This window comes from Hermetia illucens, chromosome 7 (genome assembly GCF_905115235.1).
Source record: "Hermetia illucens chromosome 7, iHerIll2.2.curated.20191125, whole genome shotgun sequence".
Taxonomy (NCBI): domain Eukaryota; kingdom Metazoa; phylum Arthropoda; class Insecta; order Diptera; family Stratiomyidae; genus Hermetia; species Hermetia illucens.
This window is the reverse complement of record NC_051855.1, coordinates 14,305,320-14,323,410: the sequence shown is the minus strand read 5'-3', so window position 1 is coordinate 14,323,410 and position 18,091 is coordinate 14,305,320. Positions and strand designations below refer to the sequence as shown.

The window sequence follows — 18,091 nt, the reverse complement described above, 5'->3', positions numbered from 1 at the left end:
CTGTTAATATTTTGATGTTTGTCTAAAAACTAAATTGCGAAGAAAAAAAAATTATAATTTATATTCTCATATATAAATTTCATTTCTTTCCTTCGCATCACTCTCCACCACTACTTGATGTACTTCCCTTCCATTTCATCGTTCTGCGCGTGCCAAAAAAATGCATATTTCTTTGGAAATCTATTCCACTTGCTTGAAATATGGATTGATTGAATCAACCATTTGGTTAAAAAAAAAAACAAAAAACAAAAATGAATCAATAACCACAGAGACGAAGACCATCGGTCGATATGCGACGTCCTAGCGTACAAGATCTCGAGGACAAGATCAATCAACCTTCGACACCACTACGTGATATTGGTGAGGGAGGACCACCACAAATTGTTGACGTTGCTGAAAGCTATTCGGCTGTTGAAGGTAAACAGAAGAATATCATAATAAAGCTTTCGCTGCTAAAGAGTTCCAGATTACTGAAGCAAAAAAAAAACATTTAAAGCCAATTTGTTGGTCGATTTTATGACACCAATAAATGAATGAAATACCGGACAGATCAAGGTCTCATTGCTATTGTTGCGCAGTTGTTGCTTCTGACGCTTATTTTTTTCGTTCCGTGAATCTTTTAATAATGGTTGAATATTGGTCTGATGAATGTGTATGACTAGGTTATATATTGTATATATTTTCAGCTTATGCTGCTCCTTAATGCCAATTTATTGAACTACCTTCCATGTTTGGATAAAAATACTTTGACTACTACTATTTTAGTTACAATTTTAAAGAATTATTATACAAAAGAAATAGTTCAAATATCTTCAACAAGGAGATATGCTTCACTAGATTTTATTACAACTGTTTAACTCACAATTTTTTATTGGAATATTATCATTTGCTTTGTTGTATTTTGGTTCGCTTTGTATGATGTAAGCTGCATACAAAAATAATACGTGTATATACTCGTTTATATTTTCTTTCAATATGTGAAAATATTACCTACGCCCTGAGAACTAGGACTGTCTTATCAAAAATCATACGTTGGATATATATATTCCTTAGTGAGCAGCATTATAATATAACTATGCGTTTCTCTTCATTTATATCTTTTATTCTGTCGAAATAGTAAAATCTTCTAAGATTTAAAAGTAATTGATAAATGAATTCAAAATTCATTAAGAGTTACATTTTTCTAGTTTTTTCACTAAGAAAAGATGATTCTAATAAGATGGGAAAATAATTGATTCGCCTCTTCTTTCATACGTTTTAATACTTCTGCTTCTACCTTATCTTTAGCCTTTGTCCCGTTCAAAAGCGGGTTGGCTAATATAGCAATTAATACTGTTGAATAATATTAATAAAAAAACTTGCGTTTAGTTCGCTTGAGTAAAATTGTGTTGATATAAATGAAAAATCCAAAATAGTTTCTAATTTTACTAATTTTTTTTTTTATTAATTTGCAAATATGCATATTTTGACAAAACCAAGCCTATTTTGCATATTTGCTAATTAATAAAAAAAATTTTTTTAATAAAATTAGCTAATTGTTTTGGATTTTTTATTCATTTTAAATAATGAAACTCTCAAAATAAAAAGCACAAAAAACGTAAGTTGCAGATGCATGATGCAGTATATGCGTTCATAATGAGCAATCCATAAGTATAAATTTGATTGTTTTTGGCATTTTCTAGGTTTGTTGAATATCACTTGTTGTTTTTGTTTATGAAAAGTAAGAACGTAACTACATATGAGATTTGAGAATGCACAAATTAAAGTCACTGTCATTTCCTTAGTAGAAAGAGGTCCCCAGTCTTATATGTATGAAGCCTATTTGGAAAACTGAATAATGTAGAAAGACTTTCCATCTTTTCTTCAGATTTGAGCAATTTCACGTCTCCTAATTAATAATTGTGTTGAAGAAGATCTGGACTAATTTCTGCTAGGAATGAAGTGCTAAAAATTATTATTTAGACCCTCGAATAGAAGAAGTTTTTGGTTATGAATGCCGCAAAGTCAACGTTTTTATGCATTTTGAATACTAACAATGAACTGTTTTCCTAAAAAAGAAGTTAAAAAGTTTTAAATGAAACATCTTGTAGTCGATATTAATTATAAAAACAGAAAGGGACAAGAATAAACCAAATATTGCAACTTATAGTCAATGCTAAGACGTAAATAAAAAGTAAGGCTTTTTGAGCTTAGGCGAAGATTTGCTAATAAATGCAGCTAATGCTTTGTTGTCGCAAGCAGTGCCTGCGCCTATGCATATGAGAAATGAAGCAAAATCAGATACAAAGAAAAGAAAATTCAAAAACCATTTTACCATTATTTTTCTCTATCTCTCCTCTTGCGCCAACCTACATTACAGATCAAACCGGCTACATTACCGTACAAGTTGAAGGCATTCCTGCACCAACTTTCCGTTTCTACAAAGGTGTCAGTGAAATTATTGAAGGTGGACGTTTCAAATTTCTCACTGATGGTGAAACAAATACAATCACATTATGCATGAGAAAAATTAAACCAAATGATGAAGGAAAATATAAAATCATTGTATCGAATATACATGGTGAAGATTCAGCGGAAATGCAATTGTATGTCTCAGATGCAAGTGGTATGGATTTCCGTGCTATGTTGAAAAAGCGCAAATATGCAAAATGGGCTAAGGACAAAGGTGATCCCGATTGGGGTGAATTAAAGGAAACTGAGAAGCCAATGCCGGCACTTAAAAAAGTTGAGAAGGTATGTTTTTCGTTTCGTATTTAAAAAAAAATCACTTTTTATTTTTTTTTTTTTGAAAATCTGTATAGAAAGCAAAAAATCTTTAGAACTATACCTACTCTCTTTTATATTACTCAACATAAAGTTCTATGTATATATACAAAAATTTACTGATATGCTGTCACATTGAGCTGCATTTTCAAGGAAACTGTTTTTCTGGGGACGAAAAAAAAAAACCAGGCGAAAAACAGACTTTTCCAGAGAGAATTTTTTGGGCTGTTTTTGTTTTTTTTTATTACTTTAGTGTTTTTGCTACATTATATCAATTTTATATTAAAAAAAACTACACAGTTAACATTTTTTTATAACTTTTAATATGTTAAAATCTTGCTTTGGTTTTTGGAATTTTTGTGAGTGAATTTTGTGTTTTCAAGTTTATTATCTAGAGAGTTTTCTTGCTGTAAAAATGCATATAAATGTTTTTTTTTCTAAGAGTGGAAAAACTTATATGATATTAACCGTTAGCAATTTTATATATTGGACTTTAAAGCTTGATCATGCAGTGAAAATGAATTCAATGAATTTCTCACATTTATTGATTAATATCGTAGAACGAACCAAGTAAATAATTTGATTTTTATTTTGATTTTCCTCCCATTTACATATCGAAGGTAATATGTACTTTATATCCCATGGCTCCCTCCAAGTATACTTTCTGCACTTGTAAATAAGCACTTATGACCCAACCAAACATAATAAAATGAGAAGGAGAGTAAATATTTATAGTTCATCAATTCAACTGAATTGTTTTTCATTTCTCCTTGCTAAGTTTCGAACCTTTTGATGTATTATAAATCTGATCTTTTATTCCTTTTCCGTTTCGTCACACAAGACGTATATAAAAACAGTTTATAGGAAATTTGAATTGATTGGGAAAATATTCAATGGTTAATTGGCCAAAAACATCCAAAAATTATCGAGGCAGAATCTCACTGATGAAATACCTTTACCCTTCCACCTTGACATGAATGTTGAACAAAAAGCAGCAAGGGATTCGGACTGAACGTGTAAACAGGGGTTTCACATTTTTCTATCCGCAGAAGAGCATATAACCTATGTTAGACATGTTTGTGGTCCTTTTAAAATCGGATTTTAGGCAAGTGCACCCGTAATTCTAGCAAATATGAATTAAATTTGCTGATATTTTCCCTTAAGGGGTTGTCTCATTCAGTTAAACAGATAAAGCAGAGCTATTGAATGCATGCAAAATTTTCCACAAAGAATGAGAAAATCTTTAGGTATCCAAGAAATAACGAGTAAAAAAGCAACGTTAGTGACTTTCTCCGTCGCCCAAATAGTGTTTAACGTTTATTCCTTTTCGACAGTAAATATTTTTCCAACATTTTTGGTTTATTCCCTAAAAATTTTTTATTTTTGTAGCCCCTCCCCCCCCAACTGCACATTAACTGTTATCTATGATTAGACAAAACCATTTTGTAGATGTTGGTTTATGAGAAACCCCAACTTACTTTAGGAAATTTTTCCATTTTATTAGAAAACGTATGCAACTTGGCGAGTATGTATGACAAAATTGGTAAAAAAAAAACTATTACCATATTACGAAACATGACAGCGGTGAATCAACGAGTTTCATAAGCAATTCAAGATATTGGACTCTACCTACTTCTATTTAGATTACCCATAGCAATTCAATTCTATTAAAACTAGTGAGCAAGTTGCACTTGAAGGGCGGTCATAATTTCTTCTCTCACTTATAAGTTTTCAACAAAATCAAATTTTCTGCCATCAGTCTAGCCACCAAGATTTCCATAATGTAACCGTTTGGGATGTGAAACGAAAAAAAAGAGATATCCCAGTTTAATGCTCAAAAGGCTAATGAATAAAAATACCAGTGGAAACAACAATTTTTTTGCAGAAGAGTTTGATAAAAATTCACCTGATGCAGGCTCTAATCGATAAAAAATAAATCCTAAAGCCACAACATTTCGATTTACCCCTCGGTATATGATTTTATGCTTTTAAATATAAGTTGGATAAGCGTAAATATATATCGTTAAAAACCATACAATAAATATATGAACGCATAATACAAATTAATTATAGGGGTGCGGATCACGTAGACCATCTTTAGCTGAACTGATACCAGATTGGCCAACATTGCATCCGTTTCGCCGTGAGGAGGTTTGACCCTTTCAAAAGTAGACGCTAAAGGCTAAAAGAAATCAATATAATATTTAGAATTTCTTGTTTTTTTTTTCTTCTCTATCTTCCATCTTAAATCTGTCTTTTTGATTTCTGATTTTTTGTTTTCTATCCCTTATGGCTATCCGTATACCTTATACTATTCTCTCAGGTTAAAATTTATTGTTGTCTTATATTATCTATATTCCGCAGATAAAAATTTGTGTAAATGTCTTCTTCTTCTTCTTTTTTTAGATACGTTTCTGTTTACTCTCTATTCCGGTCTCTTTTCTTGTATGCATTTCATAAGTTTCATTATTTACTTTCATTGATATTACTAAACGAAACGTCGTTATTTGTCAATCCTCCTTTTTCATATCCAATCCATTTTACTTTCCTGTACTCTGCTCGAGGCATAAGTTCAAAATTACACTTTATTATAACGAAATCAGTTAATGGCCTAGATTTTCCGCCAAAACAAAGCTTTCTCTACGCTTCATACAGTCCCTCACTGTCGTATCCTAATTTTATCTATGTCTGCATTGTATGTATCTACTCTATAATACTTCTCTGTACTTTGTAAAGTACAAATATTTTTTTGTATCTATGTTGTCCATTCCGCTCTCTTTCTCTCTATACTTTGTGCTCAATTACACCTATACGACCATAAAAAGATAATTTAGAAACCCAATTGAAATTCCAGCTTTAATCGAAATGTAATTTGACTTTGATTTTTGTTCTGTGGCAAAAATCGTTGCTGAAGGTATTGCTTTTTGGCAATTATATTTTGATCAACATGTTTTTGGCCTTTTACAGGCCTCATCTTGTGGCATTTAGTATTTGCTATCCTTGTTTTATTATGCAAAATATCTGTGATTCAAGGCAAATTAGTGGTAGTTCTGATAGACATGTTGTCATGTCCTGATCGTTTATTTTGAAACCATTTTAAGGAATATCTATTTTTTTGTAAGTTAATCTCAATACAGCACGAATGTCAACGGAAAAGTGAACAAAAAAAATTAGCACTCCAAGAGATCTCAGGAAAATTCCTCTGGTTTTTGTGGATTAGTCCAGTAATTGTAAATAGTTCTGTGTATATGTAAATATTTTATAAATATATGTTTAATTTTTTAAATATAATTTTATATTTTTTTCTTCTGTATATACATTTTTTTACATAAATATGCAGTTTACGATTTTTTTTTAAATAAATGCTTCCAAGAAATGCAAAAATGAATTTTAACAAAAATAATAGCTAATAAGCAAAAATAAAAAAAAAATATGGGACAATTGCATACGTAAAAACCAAAAATTCTGGACCTAATTTGGTTATTTAATTTTGAAGAAAGCAACGCACAAACGACATACTTTTCTTATCGCAAAGCTGCTTTGAATGCATGTTGTCTTCGTTGAATAAGAAAAAAAAAACAGCGCACGCAATCTTACTTTGACAGAGAATTATTTGAGAAATATAAATTGTAAATGATGCGTATGCCTATTGTAAATATACTTTTACCGCTTACAGATTTGTGTGGAAAGAACACCATCCCTATTATATGCAACTTTATTCTCTCGCTTCCTATCTAGTGTGCATCTTTTAAACTTTTCATATTAAAGATTACAACAGATTTTTAATACTTACAGATATGTTTGCTCTTCATTTTATTTACTCAGAAGTAAATAAGATAATTTTTAGCAGTTAAAGATGAAATGATTTAAAAGATTTATTGTTAATTGAATCCTTTCCATTGTTTAAATATGAGTGGGAACATAGTTTCCTAAGGAAGGGGTGACAATTTCCAGACTACATTAACAGAATCGATTTAATTTTAGAAACCGGAATCATTCTTGAGACCCTTAATCGACCAGTTTGCAAAAGAAGGCAAGGATAAAAAGGTTGTATTTGAAGCTGGCTTCAGTAAGCCTAATTGCAAGCCAAAATGGATGCTGCGAAAGGATGTAAGTGGTATCTAACCATATCCAGAGATGGAATTCCTTAAAAAAACATCTTAATCTAAATCTTACAGGAGCTTTTCCAAGGCAGCAAATATAAATTCAAAAATGAAGGTGACATTTATCAGTTGATTATTATGAATCCCAAAACAGAAGATAGTGGCAAATACACCATTGAAATTGGTGGTGTAGCTTCAACAGCCTTTTTGAATGTTGAAGAAGCCGATCCAGTCTATACCTTTACGAAGCCATTGAAAAAGAAATATGAAGGCTATACCGTACACGAATTGACACTTGAGTGTAGCGTGAGTAGTTCCATGGCTATCGTATCTTGGTATAAAGACGATAAAAAATTGGAAAGTGGTGATAAGTATACGATTGGCAAGGATCTCCAAGGATGCTTAAAACTCGTTATTAAAAATTGTATGCTTGAAGATGCCGGCCACTATACTTGCAAAATTGATAAGCAACCGGATAAAACAGAAACAACTGTTAAGATTGTTGGTAAGAATGACGAGACGCTATATTTATTTCAAGGTTTTACAGTAGTTCATCTTGCTGGCATCTTTTACACTTAGCACTCTAACTGATTCCTTCTTAAAAGCATTGAGATGATTTACCCATTCAAGATGAACTACAAGTAATAACGAACGACTTTCAGCCATCTAAGAAATATACAAATAGGATAAATTATCTAATGACTCTAAATTTCCCAGAATATCCTTACAAGTTTGTAAAGGTCTTAAAATCCCAGCAACTCATCGAAAAGGATACAGTCACATTAGCCTGCGAAATAGATGATGCATCTGGCGAGGTACAATGGTGGAAGGGTGACGAAGAAGTTAAGCCCGACAAACGTATTAAGGTCGTGAAAGAAGGACGAAAACGAAAACTGGTCATTTCCGATGCAAAAGTTACAGACGCCGGTCAATATCGCTGTACTACAAATGCTGATAAGACTGAAGCTGAAATCGTTATCAATTGTAAGTATGAAAACCAATATATACTATGGTCTGGCAAGCGAGGGGTGAAAAGGAGAGAATTTCAACCGGCGCGCGAAGTTTTCTTGAGGGCCCGAAATAGAAATTTTGATTGAATAAGTCGGGAAACCGGAAGCTGGACGCTTCAGGTATGAAAAGTTTTATGTATTTCTTTTATAAAAACAGTTGAGTGGACATTTACCAGTTTTTCTGTCAATGCTCACTTCAAACGAATTAGATGTTAGCGGGACAAAGGGAACGATTTTGAGGAGCTCTGCTTTGAAGCGGACGTAAATCCGTGGGGAGCGCCTATAGGCCGTTCATCTCCACACTCTTGTTAAAAATTATTCAGGGGTTATTCCCCCAGGAAGAAGAGAGCATTGACAGCTTTCAGCGATCTCTGGCGAGTTGCTGGAGATCTGCGCTAGAATAGGAGATAACAAAGTTCCGAATCTGGATGGCGTACCGAATAGGGGTCCCATTAGGCTTGGAAGAAGGCTTCGTCCTTTGAGCCCAAGAAAAAATCAAGCCAATGTTTGCGTAGAAGTAATACGTGTTCCGGTGGACACACAGGCTCATCCCTGCCATCAAGAAGTGGTTAGAGAGACAGCATGGTGAGATTAATTATAAGCTTACCCAGTTTCTCTCGGGCATGGAACACATTGCCAGTACCTGGTCAGGTTTAAACTAGAGACCTCACCCGATTGTCCATTGTAATGGAGTCCCAGACAATGCAGAGCACGCATTCTTCCACTGTCCAAGATTTGTAGAAGAGAGGAAGAACCTAGTACCAGATAGACAGAGGAGACCGCGATAAAGGAGACTAGAAAAGCGCAGTTATGCACGCCGCTTAGGGGAGTCGAGGGTGATTTTAGTAGGTAAGAATCCCACATGTCCAGGCCAGTGTCTTTCGAAGATTTCCATCTCCTCAAAAAACGACAGACAGGACACCAAACCTTAAAAAAAAGGGAAAGTAAAGGGTCTTGCAAAATTTTCACTCCCCGACTTGTATAATTTTCAGCCCGAGCCAGCTTTTACACAGAGTTTTAACCCCGGAACCGAAATTTCTCTCTACGGCCTTTTGTTATTTTTTTTATTATTTTTCTTAATTTTAATGACTTAACATTGCTTTTCCAGATCTCAATCGTTTCAATAAGAAACTCAAAGATACTGTGGCCGTTGAACGTGAGAAGCTTGTTCTGGAAGTTGAACTTCAAGATCAAACCGCTCCAGCTGACTGGAAATTCAATGGTGAACCCATCGTTCCAGATGAACGTATTGAAATAAAGAACTTAGGCGGTGGTAAACATCAATTGATCTTCAATAATTTGGAAATGAAAGATGACGGTGAAATTACCTGTGATTCTGGCAAACTAAGCTCGTCATGTAAGCTCACCGTCAACAAAGGTGAATCACAGCCAGTAATAGAATGTCCAAAAGAATTTGAGGGTCCAATTAGTCAGCCTCTGGTTATGGAGGTGCCATTCAAAGGTAAGATCTAACTCGAAAAAAGTCGTTTAAATCTAATTTTTCAAATTTTTATTTCAGTTACCGGTACCAAGCAATCACCGATCGAAGCTAAACTTATTAAAGATGGTAAACCACTTCCTGTTAAGGAAGTTGAGGTAGCTGTGAGCGACGGTAAAGTTGTATTTAAAGTTAAGAAACCATCACGTGAACAATCGGGACCATACCAGATCAAAATTTCCAATGGTCAAGGTGAAGACGTTAAAGATGTTAATATTATCATGCAAGATGTTCCCACACCACCACAAGATGTTGACGTTAAAGAAGTTTTCCAAACATCCTGTGTCGTGACATGGAAGCCACCACAGGACGATGGCGGTGCACCAATTACAAAATATGTAATTGAACGTCAAGATTTAAGCCTGAAAAGCAAATGGGAAAATGTTGCTGAAGTACCTGGAAATGAACCATGTAAAAAGAAGATTGAAGATCTCACACCGAAAAAGCAATACAAATTCCGTATACGTGCTGTCAACAAGCTGGGTCCTAGTGAACCTGCAACATTCAATAAGGCTATCTTGGCCAAGGATCCATGGGACGAGCCCGGTAAACCAAATAACGTTGAAGTCACTGACTGGGATAAGGATCATGCCGACCTTAAATGGGATAAACCAACGGAAGATGGTGGATCACCAATTACTGGCTACGTTATTGAATATAAGGACAAATTTGGAACTGACTGGGTACCTGCTAAGGAAGTTCCAGCCGATGCTTTCCAGGCTACAGTCGATGGTCTTAAGGAAGGCAATCAATATGAATTCCGAATTCGTGCTATCAACAAAGCTGGTCCTGGTGAGCCCAGCGACTCTACAAAACCAATTATTGCAAAATGTCGTTTCGTCAAGCCTTTCATTGTGGGCGATGAGCTTAAAAATGTTGTTGTCAAGAAAGGACAAAGTATACGTTTCGACATTCGATACGGTGGAGAACCTGAACCAGAATGCAAATGGAACAAGGACGGCAAGGACTTGTCTACATCAGATAGTCGCGTTACTATTGATCAATATGAACGCAACTCTGCTGTGACAATTCGCAAATCTGTTCGCTCTGATAGTGGTGTCTATAAGGTCATACTCTCCAACAGTTCAGGAACTGTTGAATCTAAAGCTAATGTAATCGTTTTGGATAGACCGCTTGCTCCTAAAGGACCATTCGAACCGGAGGAAGTTCGCTCCGATCACATCAAGATGAAATGGAAGAAACCAGAGGACGATGGTGGATGCGATATCACCGGTTATGTTTTAGAAAAAATGGATGAAGAAACAGGACGATGGATTCCTGCTGGAGAATGCGGACCAAACGATGATTCCTTCACGTTCAAAGGCCTTACACCAAAGAAGAAATACAAGTTCCGTGTCAAAGCTGTCAATAAGGAAGGTGAATCCGAACCATTGGAAACACTTGAAGGTATTGTGGCTAGAAATCCATACGATGAGCCTAGCCGTCCTGGCAAACCTGAGATCTTTGACTATGACAACATGAGTGTATCTCTTAAATGGAAGAAACCTGACAGTGATGGTGGACGACCAATTACCCACTACTCTATCGAAATGAAGGATAAATTCTCACCTGACTGGGTAGAAGTTGCGAAAACGGAAGGTCCTGAATGCGAGTTGAAGGTTGGTGGTCTTAAAGAAAAGATGACCTACCAATTCCGTGTGAAAGCCCACAACAAAGCTGGAAGTTCCGAGCCTTCAGAACCTACTGACAATCACTTATGCAAGCACAAAAATCGTAAGTACTTTGGATTGCAGTTTTCAGGTTTCTGGGAGCAAACTAAGCATATTTTTTGAGCATTCGACCACTACTTACTTGCCGAAACACACGCTTATATATTCTACTTTCAGACAGAATTAAGCCTATCCATTTAACCAGAAGCTTAAACTTTACAATATCGCTGTTCATCATTTACTTTTACAATGTGACAAAAAGCCACGATAACGAGCTGAAACGTTAAAGCAACTTATGCACTTAACTAACCCCCACTTTTAGCTTTGAGGTAGACCTAAGACTGCATAGAAGAGTAGCATGAAAAATGGTGGTATATTTAGAGGCTTGCCAAGTATTATATGTGTCAATTTTATTATGGAAACATTCCAGTTCCCACTTTTTTGAGCCAAACACCTAATCTACCTCATCAATCAATGCAACTAACACTACCTCCCCAAAAGCATTCTTCTTTACAAAATACTGAATTTCCTCTGTCTACTTTCCCTTCAGTGAAACCATTAATTGATCGTTCAACATTCAAGTCGGTTACAATCAAGTCTGGACGTACCCATAAATGGTCAGTTGATGTTAGTGGTGAACCAGCACCAAAACTAACCTGGAGCTGGCGTGATGATGTTCCACTAACAACAACTGACCGCCTCAAGATTGAATGTGTCGACTATCATACGGACTTTACTCTTGTCAATGCCGTACGTAAGGATACCGGCAAATACACCCTTCGTGCTGAAAACCGAAATGGTGTCGACACTGAGACTGTTGAGCTTTGTGTTCTGTCGAAGCCAAGTCCGCCAAAGGGCCCACTTGAAGTTTCTGATGTAACAGCTAAAGGATGCAAGCTTAAATGGAAGAAACCTGATGATGACGGTGGAGTTCCCATTAAGGAATACGAAGTCGAAAAGATGGACACAGCTACCGGTAAATGGATACGGGTTGGTCGCCTACCAGGCGATAAAGAACCACCAGAGTTTGATGTGACTGGCTTGAATCCTGGATCGGAATACAAATTCCGTGTAACAGCAATCAACTCCGAGGGAGATTCCGAGCCACTTGAAACTTTAGTCGGTGTCGTTGCCAAGGATCCATACGATGAGCCATTGAAACCAGGAACACCAGAGGTTACTGACTACGACAATAAGAGTGTCACCCTTAAATGGGAACCTCCAAAGTCAGACGGTGGGGCACCTATTGATAAGTATATAATTGAGAAGAAGGACCGATATAAGCCCGACTGGGAGAAAGCAGGTGAGGTGCCAGGCAATCAGACCGATGGGGTCGTAGATGGATTGAAGGAATATGGCGAATACCAATTCCGTATAATTGCCGTGAATAAGGCAGGCCTATCCCCACCATCTGATCCAAGCAAAGTACAAATCGTAAAATACAAAGCATGTAAGTATAAACATTCCTTTTTAGTATCTGAACTTTTTCCAAAATCGTTATCATTTCAGTGAAACCAAGAATCGATCGAACTAACTTGAAACCTGCCATTGTTCGTGCCGGCAAAATCATCAAATACGATATTGACGTACGCGGTGAACCACCACCAACAATCACCTGGTACCAGAAAGGCACCGAGCTCAAATCAGAGGGCAATGTTGAAATCACTAATATTGATTACAATACTAAGCTTTTAATCTCTGATTCTGTCCGCAAGAATACAGGCTTATATAAAATCCGAGCCGTGAACGAACACGGCGAGGATGAGGCAGAGGTAGAAGTTTCTGTTCTTGCCGCACCAGGCAAACCAAAGGGACCACTAAAGGTTAAAGATATTACCAAAAACGGCTGCAAGCTCAAATGGGAGAAGCCAGAGGATGATGGTGGTAAACCGATTACCGCCTACCAAGTCGAAAAGTTCGATAAGAAACAAGGACGTTGGATGCCTGTCGGACGCACATCTCCCACCGATACTGAACTGGATGTTAAAGGACTTACAGAAGGACACGAATATCAATTCCGTGTTAAAGCCATCAATGAAGAAGGTGAATCTGAGCCTTTGGAAACCGATGGTAGCATCATCGCCAAGAATCCTTATGACGCTGCTGGCAAACCCGGCAAACCAGAGCTTGAAGATTGGGATGTTGATCGTGTCGACTTGAAATGGACTCCACCAAAATCAGACGGAGGAGCTCCTATCACTGGCTACGTCATTGAAAAGAAAGAGAAATTCTCTCCTGTGTGGGACGAAATCCATACAACTGATGTAAGATCAGATTTAGAGACCGACAAGCAAACCTTTACCTTCTCTTTAAATTCTAGGGACCTGAATGCAAGGCCACCGTCACTGGACTCAAGGAGGGTAATACCTACCAATTCCGGGTGCGCGCTCTAAACAAAGCTGGACCAGGAGAGCCTAGCGATGCTACAGAGCCTCATATAGCTAAGGCTCGATTCCGTAAGTTCAGTTCGAAAGATAACAAAATTGCAACTTATAATCGCCTAATCATTACTAATAATCTTATAGCTCTTCATTTCAGGATACCAGCACTAAATTGCGCTAACGAATATGCTTAGTAGCTTCTCATGTTTTCTTACAAAAATAACATTAAAAAAAACATCTTCTACAAAAACTAAATTTATCTTTTTACCATCCATAAACAGTGAAACCTCACATCAATCGCGATAAACTCCAAACAGTAAAGGTCCGCGCTGGACAAAATGTTAAATTCGATGTAGATGTTCGTGGTGAACCGCCACCAACGATCACCTGGAGCTTAGGTACGAAAACTTTGGAAGCTGGACCAAACTGTCGCATCGAGAACGAGGATTACAATACAAAATTAACTCTTCTCAACACAACACGCGGCAACTCCGGTACCTACAAAATCTTTGCTCAGAACGATTCGGGAACAGACGAAGCAGAGGTTGAAGTTCATATCCTCGATAAACCATCCAAACCAGAAGGTCCGCTTGAAGTTACTGATGTGCACAAAGAAGGTTGCAAACTCAAGTGGAATAAACCAAAAGATGATGGTGGCATCCCATTGACTGGATATCTCATTGAAAAACTTGACACAGCAACAGGCCGTTGGGTGCCAGCAGGCCACGTTGATCCATCCAAGACAGAACAAGAAATCAAAGGACTGGAACCCAACCATCGGTACCAATTCCGTGTTAAAGCCGTCAATGAAGAAGGAGAATCAGAACCTTTGGAAACCGAAAGTGCTATTGTGGCCAAGAATCCATTCGATCCACCGGCACCACCCGGCCTTCCAGAGCTTGAAGACTGGAATGAACACATGGTAAAACTAAAGTGGGAACCGCCAATACGCGATGGCGGTGCTCCAATTACAGGCTATATTATCGAAATGATGGACAAGGACTCTGGTCACTTCGTCAAGGCTGTTGAAACTCAAGGACCAACGTGCACAGGGGTAGTGCCAAAGCTTGAAGAAGGGCAACAATACAAATTCCGTGTGCGCGCCGTAAATAAAGCTGGTCCTTCAGAACCATCTGAGCAAACCAACTGGCATACAGCGAAACCAAGATTCCGTAAGTACATTCCAGCAGCAAACCAAATTTTGGTTTCATTTCCTTTTCAAAAAAATCTCATTTTTTCGCTTTTATAGTGAAACCAAGGATCGACCGCACAAACCTGAACCCAATATCCGTCAAAGTTGGCTTGTCAGTCAACTTGGATGTTGCCATCATCGGTGAACCACCACCAACTGTAGAGTGGTTCTTCAAGGGACAACCAGTTGCCACAGACGACAACACTCGCATTGACAACGTTGACTACAACACCAAATTCTTCATAATGCGCTCGAAACGTATTCAATCAGGCAAATATGAAATAGTTGCCAAAAACGAAGTCGGTGAAGACCGCGCCGAGGTAGAGATTACTGTTCTTGGTAAACCATCTAAACCCAAAGGACCACTTAATGTATCCGATATCCACAAGCATGGTTGCAAACTAAAATGGGACAAACCAGAAGATGACGGTGGGGCACCAATTGATTACTACGAAATCGAAAAATTGGACCCACACACCGGCCAATGGATACCATGCGGAAAGAGCACTGAACCCGAAGCTAGCATTACTGGCTTACAAGAAGGCAAACCATACAAATTCCGTGTAAGAGCAGTGAACAAAGAGGGTGAATCTGAACCACTCGAAACAGAACACTCCATCATTGCCAAGAATCCATTCGATGAACCGGACAAACCAGGTCGTCCTGAACCAACTGATTGGGACAAAGACTTCGTGGATCTCCGCTGGACCCCACCTAAGAGCGATGGCGGTGCTCCTATCGAGAAGTACATAATTCAAATGCGTGACAAATCAGCACGCGGATGGACTGACGCAGCCACAGTACCTGGTGATCGTACCTCAGGGAAGGTAACAAACGTTGAAGAAGGACATGAATATGAATTCCGTGTTGTTGCCGTCAACAAAGCCGGTCCAAGTGAGCCTAGCGATGTATCTAAATCAGTAATCGCCAAGCCTCGCCATCTTGCTCCTCGTATTGATCGTAAGAACCTTCAAAAGAAAGTACTCAGAAGCGGTCAAATGCTTCGAATGGAGGCTGACGTTAAAGGAGAACCAGCACCGAAAATCGTCTGGACCTACAAAGATGAAGTACTCCGTACAGCTGATCGATTAAAAATTGAAAACGAGGATTACAAAACTACCTTCATACTACAGAAGGTCAAGCGAGCAGACAAAGGTATTTACACCGTTACTGCCAAGAACGAATCCGGCATTGATACTGTCGATGTCGAGCTAGAAGTTTTATGCAAACCAAGCAAACCGAAAGGTCCTTTGGAAGTATCGGACGTTACAGCAGAAGGTGTTCACCTCAAATGGGATAAACCAGAAGATGATGGTGGTGAACCTATTGAGCACTACCTTGTCGAACGTATGGACACCGAAACAGGCCGTTGGGTGCCAGTATGCACAACCAAATCACCAGAAGCCGATGTCACAGGTTTGACCGAAGGAAAGGACTATCAATTCCGAGTTAAGGCGGTCAACGCTGAGGGAGAATCTGAACCTCTTGTTACAGAATCTGCAACGACAGCTAAGAATCCTTATAACGCTCCAGATACTCCCGGAAAGCCTGAATTTAGAGATTGGTCTCGCCACCATGTTGACCTTAAATGGAAGGCTCCAGAAAATGACGGAGGTGCTCCAATTACTGGTTACATTATTGAGAAGAAAGATCCACTTACGAATAAGTGGACAAAGGTCGCCGAAACCCATTCACCAAAACCAGAAGCTACTGTTGATGATCTTATTGAAGGAGAAAAATACCAATTCCGTGTCAAAGCTGTTAACAAAGGTGGTCAGAGCAAACCTTCACCATCTTCTGATATTCTGACAGCTAAAGATCGTCATGCTCCACCGAAAATTGATCGTTCTACACTCAGAGATCTTACCGTCAAGGCTGGCATACACGTTCGCCTTGATGTCAAGATAAGCGGTGAACCTCCACCAACTAAATCATGGTTCCATAATAAGGCTCGTCTTGAGAAGGGTGATAATCTTCAAATTGACTCTGAAGATTACCGAACTAAGCTCTACATTCCCGCTATAAAACGCTCGCAAACCGGTCAATATACAATCAAGGCGGAAAATGCTTCAGGTCATGATGAAGCCAGTATTGAAATCACTGTACTAGATAAACCTGCCAAACCAGAAGGACCATTGAAAATCAGCGACGTACACAAGGAAGGATGTAAATTGAAGTGGAATCCACCGCTAGACGATGGTGGTGTCCCTGTAGATCACTATCTTATTGAAAAGATGGACACGGAAACCGGACGATGGTTGCCAGCAGGACGTACTCGTGAACCGCATGCAGAAATCAATAACTTGGTTCCTGGGCAAGAGTACAAATTCCGTGTCAGTGCAGTAAACGCTGAAGGCGAGTCTGAACCACTAGAAGCTGACCATTCCATTGTGGCCAAGAATCCATTTGGTAAGTGGACCATTTGTTTGAAAATGGGGAAAATAGAAGTAATGATTTAAACTTTTCAGATGAACCCGGGGCACCTGGACAACCAGAAGCAACCGACTGGGATAAGGATCATGTTGACCTAAGATGGACGCCACCAGCTTCAGATGGTGGCTCTCCAATCACAGCTTATGTCATTGAAAAACGCGAAAAAGACACAGGCAAATGGGTCAAGGCCGCTGAAGTACCTGCAACTGAATGCAAAGGAACTGCACCAAACTTGGATGAAGGTGTCGAATATGAATTCCGTGTACGTGCTGTAAACGCCGCTGGACCGGGTGCTCCAAGCGAAGCCAGTAAACCAGTCATCACTAAGCCCAGAAAACGTCAGTCCACCTCAACAAAATATATTGCGCCATATTAATTTTGAGTGTTCTAATTCCAGTGGCACCGAAAATTGATCGCAAAAACCTTCGCACGATTACAGTACGCGAGGGTGAACCAATCTACCTGGATGTTAAAGTAGCAGGTGAGCCAGCTCCGGATGTTGCTTGGCAGCATAACGGCAAGACGATACCTTCCGCTGGCACCAAACGAGTTGATAACGTACCCTACAATTCGAAATTCTTCAACGATAGTCCTGAGCGAAAGGACACTGGAACCTATAAGATTACAGCCGTGAACAAATATGGCCAAGATACCGCTGAAATTGAAATTAATGTTATCTGTAAGGAAAAGATATTCTCTTAAAAGACTTTCCCATGTAACCGATTTTCTTCTAAATTGCAGCCAAACCTGGAAAGCCGGAAGGACCTCTAGAAGTGTCAGATATCCACAAAGAAGGATGCAAACTCAAATGGAAAAAACCATTGGATGATGGTGGTGAACCAATTGACGGTTATTTAGTCGAAAAGTTCGATCCAGACACTGGAATTTGGCTACCTGTTGGCAAATCCGATATTCCAGAGATGACTGTAGATGGTCTTACACCTGGTCATGAATACAAATTCCGTGTCAAAGCTCTTAACAAAGAAGGCGAATCCGAACCACTTGAAACCTTCGGAACAATTGTTGCAAAAGATCCGTTCA

The 18,091-nt window shown here is 38.4% G+C and overlaps 1 protein-coding gene across 13 annotated transcripts in view; it reads left to right on the top strand.

Annotated features, from left to right (window-relative positions):
* Positions 1-18,091, top strand: part of LOC119660965 (twitchin) — a 60,593-nt gene that overhangs the window by 25,331 nt on the left and 17,171 nt on the right. For 12 of the 13 annotated variants that reach the window (XM_038070012.1, XM_038070021.1, XM_038070017.1 and 9 more), the window contains 15 exons: positions 270-417; positions 2,360-2,733; positions 6,748-6,873; positions 6,942-7,371; positions 7,584-7,850; positions 8,985-9,338; positions 9,396-11,108; positions 11,595-12,494; positions 12,554-13,308; positions 13,365-13,500; positions 13,707-14,597; positions 14,675-17,026; positions 17,086-17,388; positions 17,448-17,729; positions 17,792-18,091. In XM_038070012.1, the coding sequence (XP_037925940.1) occupies positions 270-417; positions 2,360-2,733; positions 6,748-6,873; positions 6,942-7,371; positions 7,584-7,850; positions 8,985-9,338; positions 9,396-11,108; positions 11,595-12,494; positions 12,554-13,308; positions 13,365-13,500; positions 13,707-14,597; positions 14,675-17,026; positions 17,086-17,388; positions 17,448-17,729; positions 17,792-18,091 (9,331 nt within the window). The remainder of the gene's footprint in view (positions 1-269; positions 418-2,359; positions 2,734-6,747; positions 6,874-6,941; positions 7,372-7,583; positions 7,851-8,984; positions 9,339-9,395; positions 11,109-11,594; positions 12,495-12,553; positions 13,309-13,364; positions 13,501-13,706; positions 14,598-14,674; positions 17,027-17,085; positions 17,389-17,447; positions 17,730-17,791) is intronic. The other variant, XM_038070020.1, reaches the window with a different exon arrangement.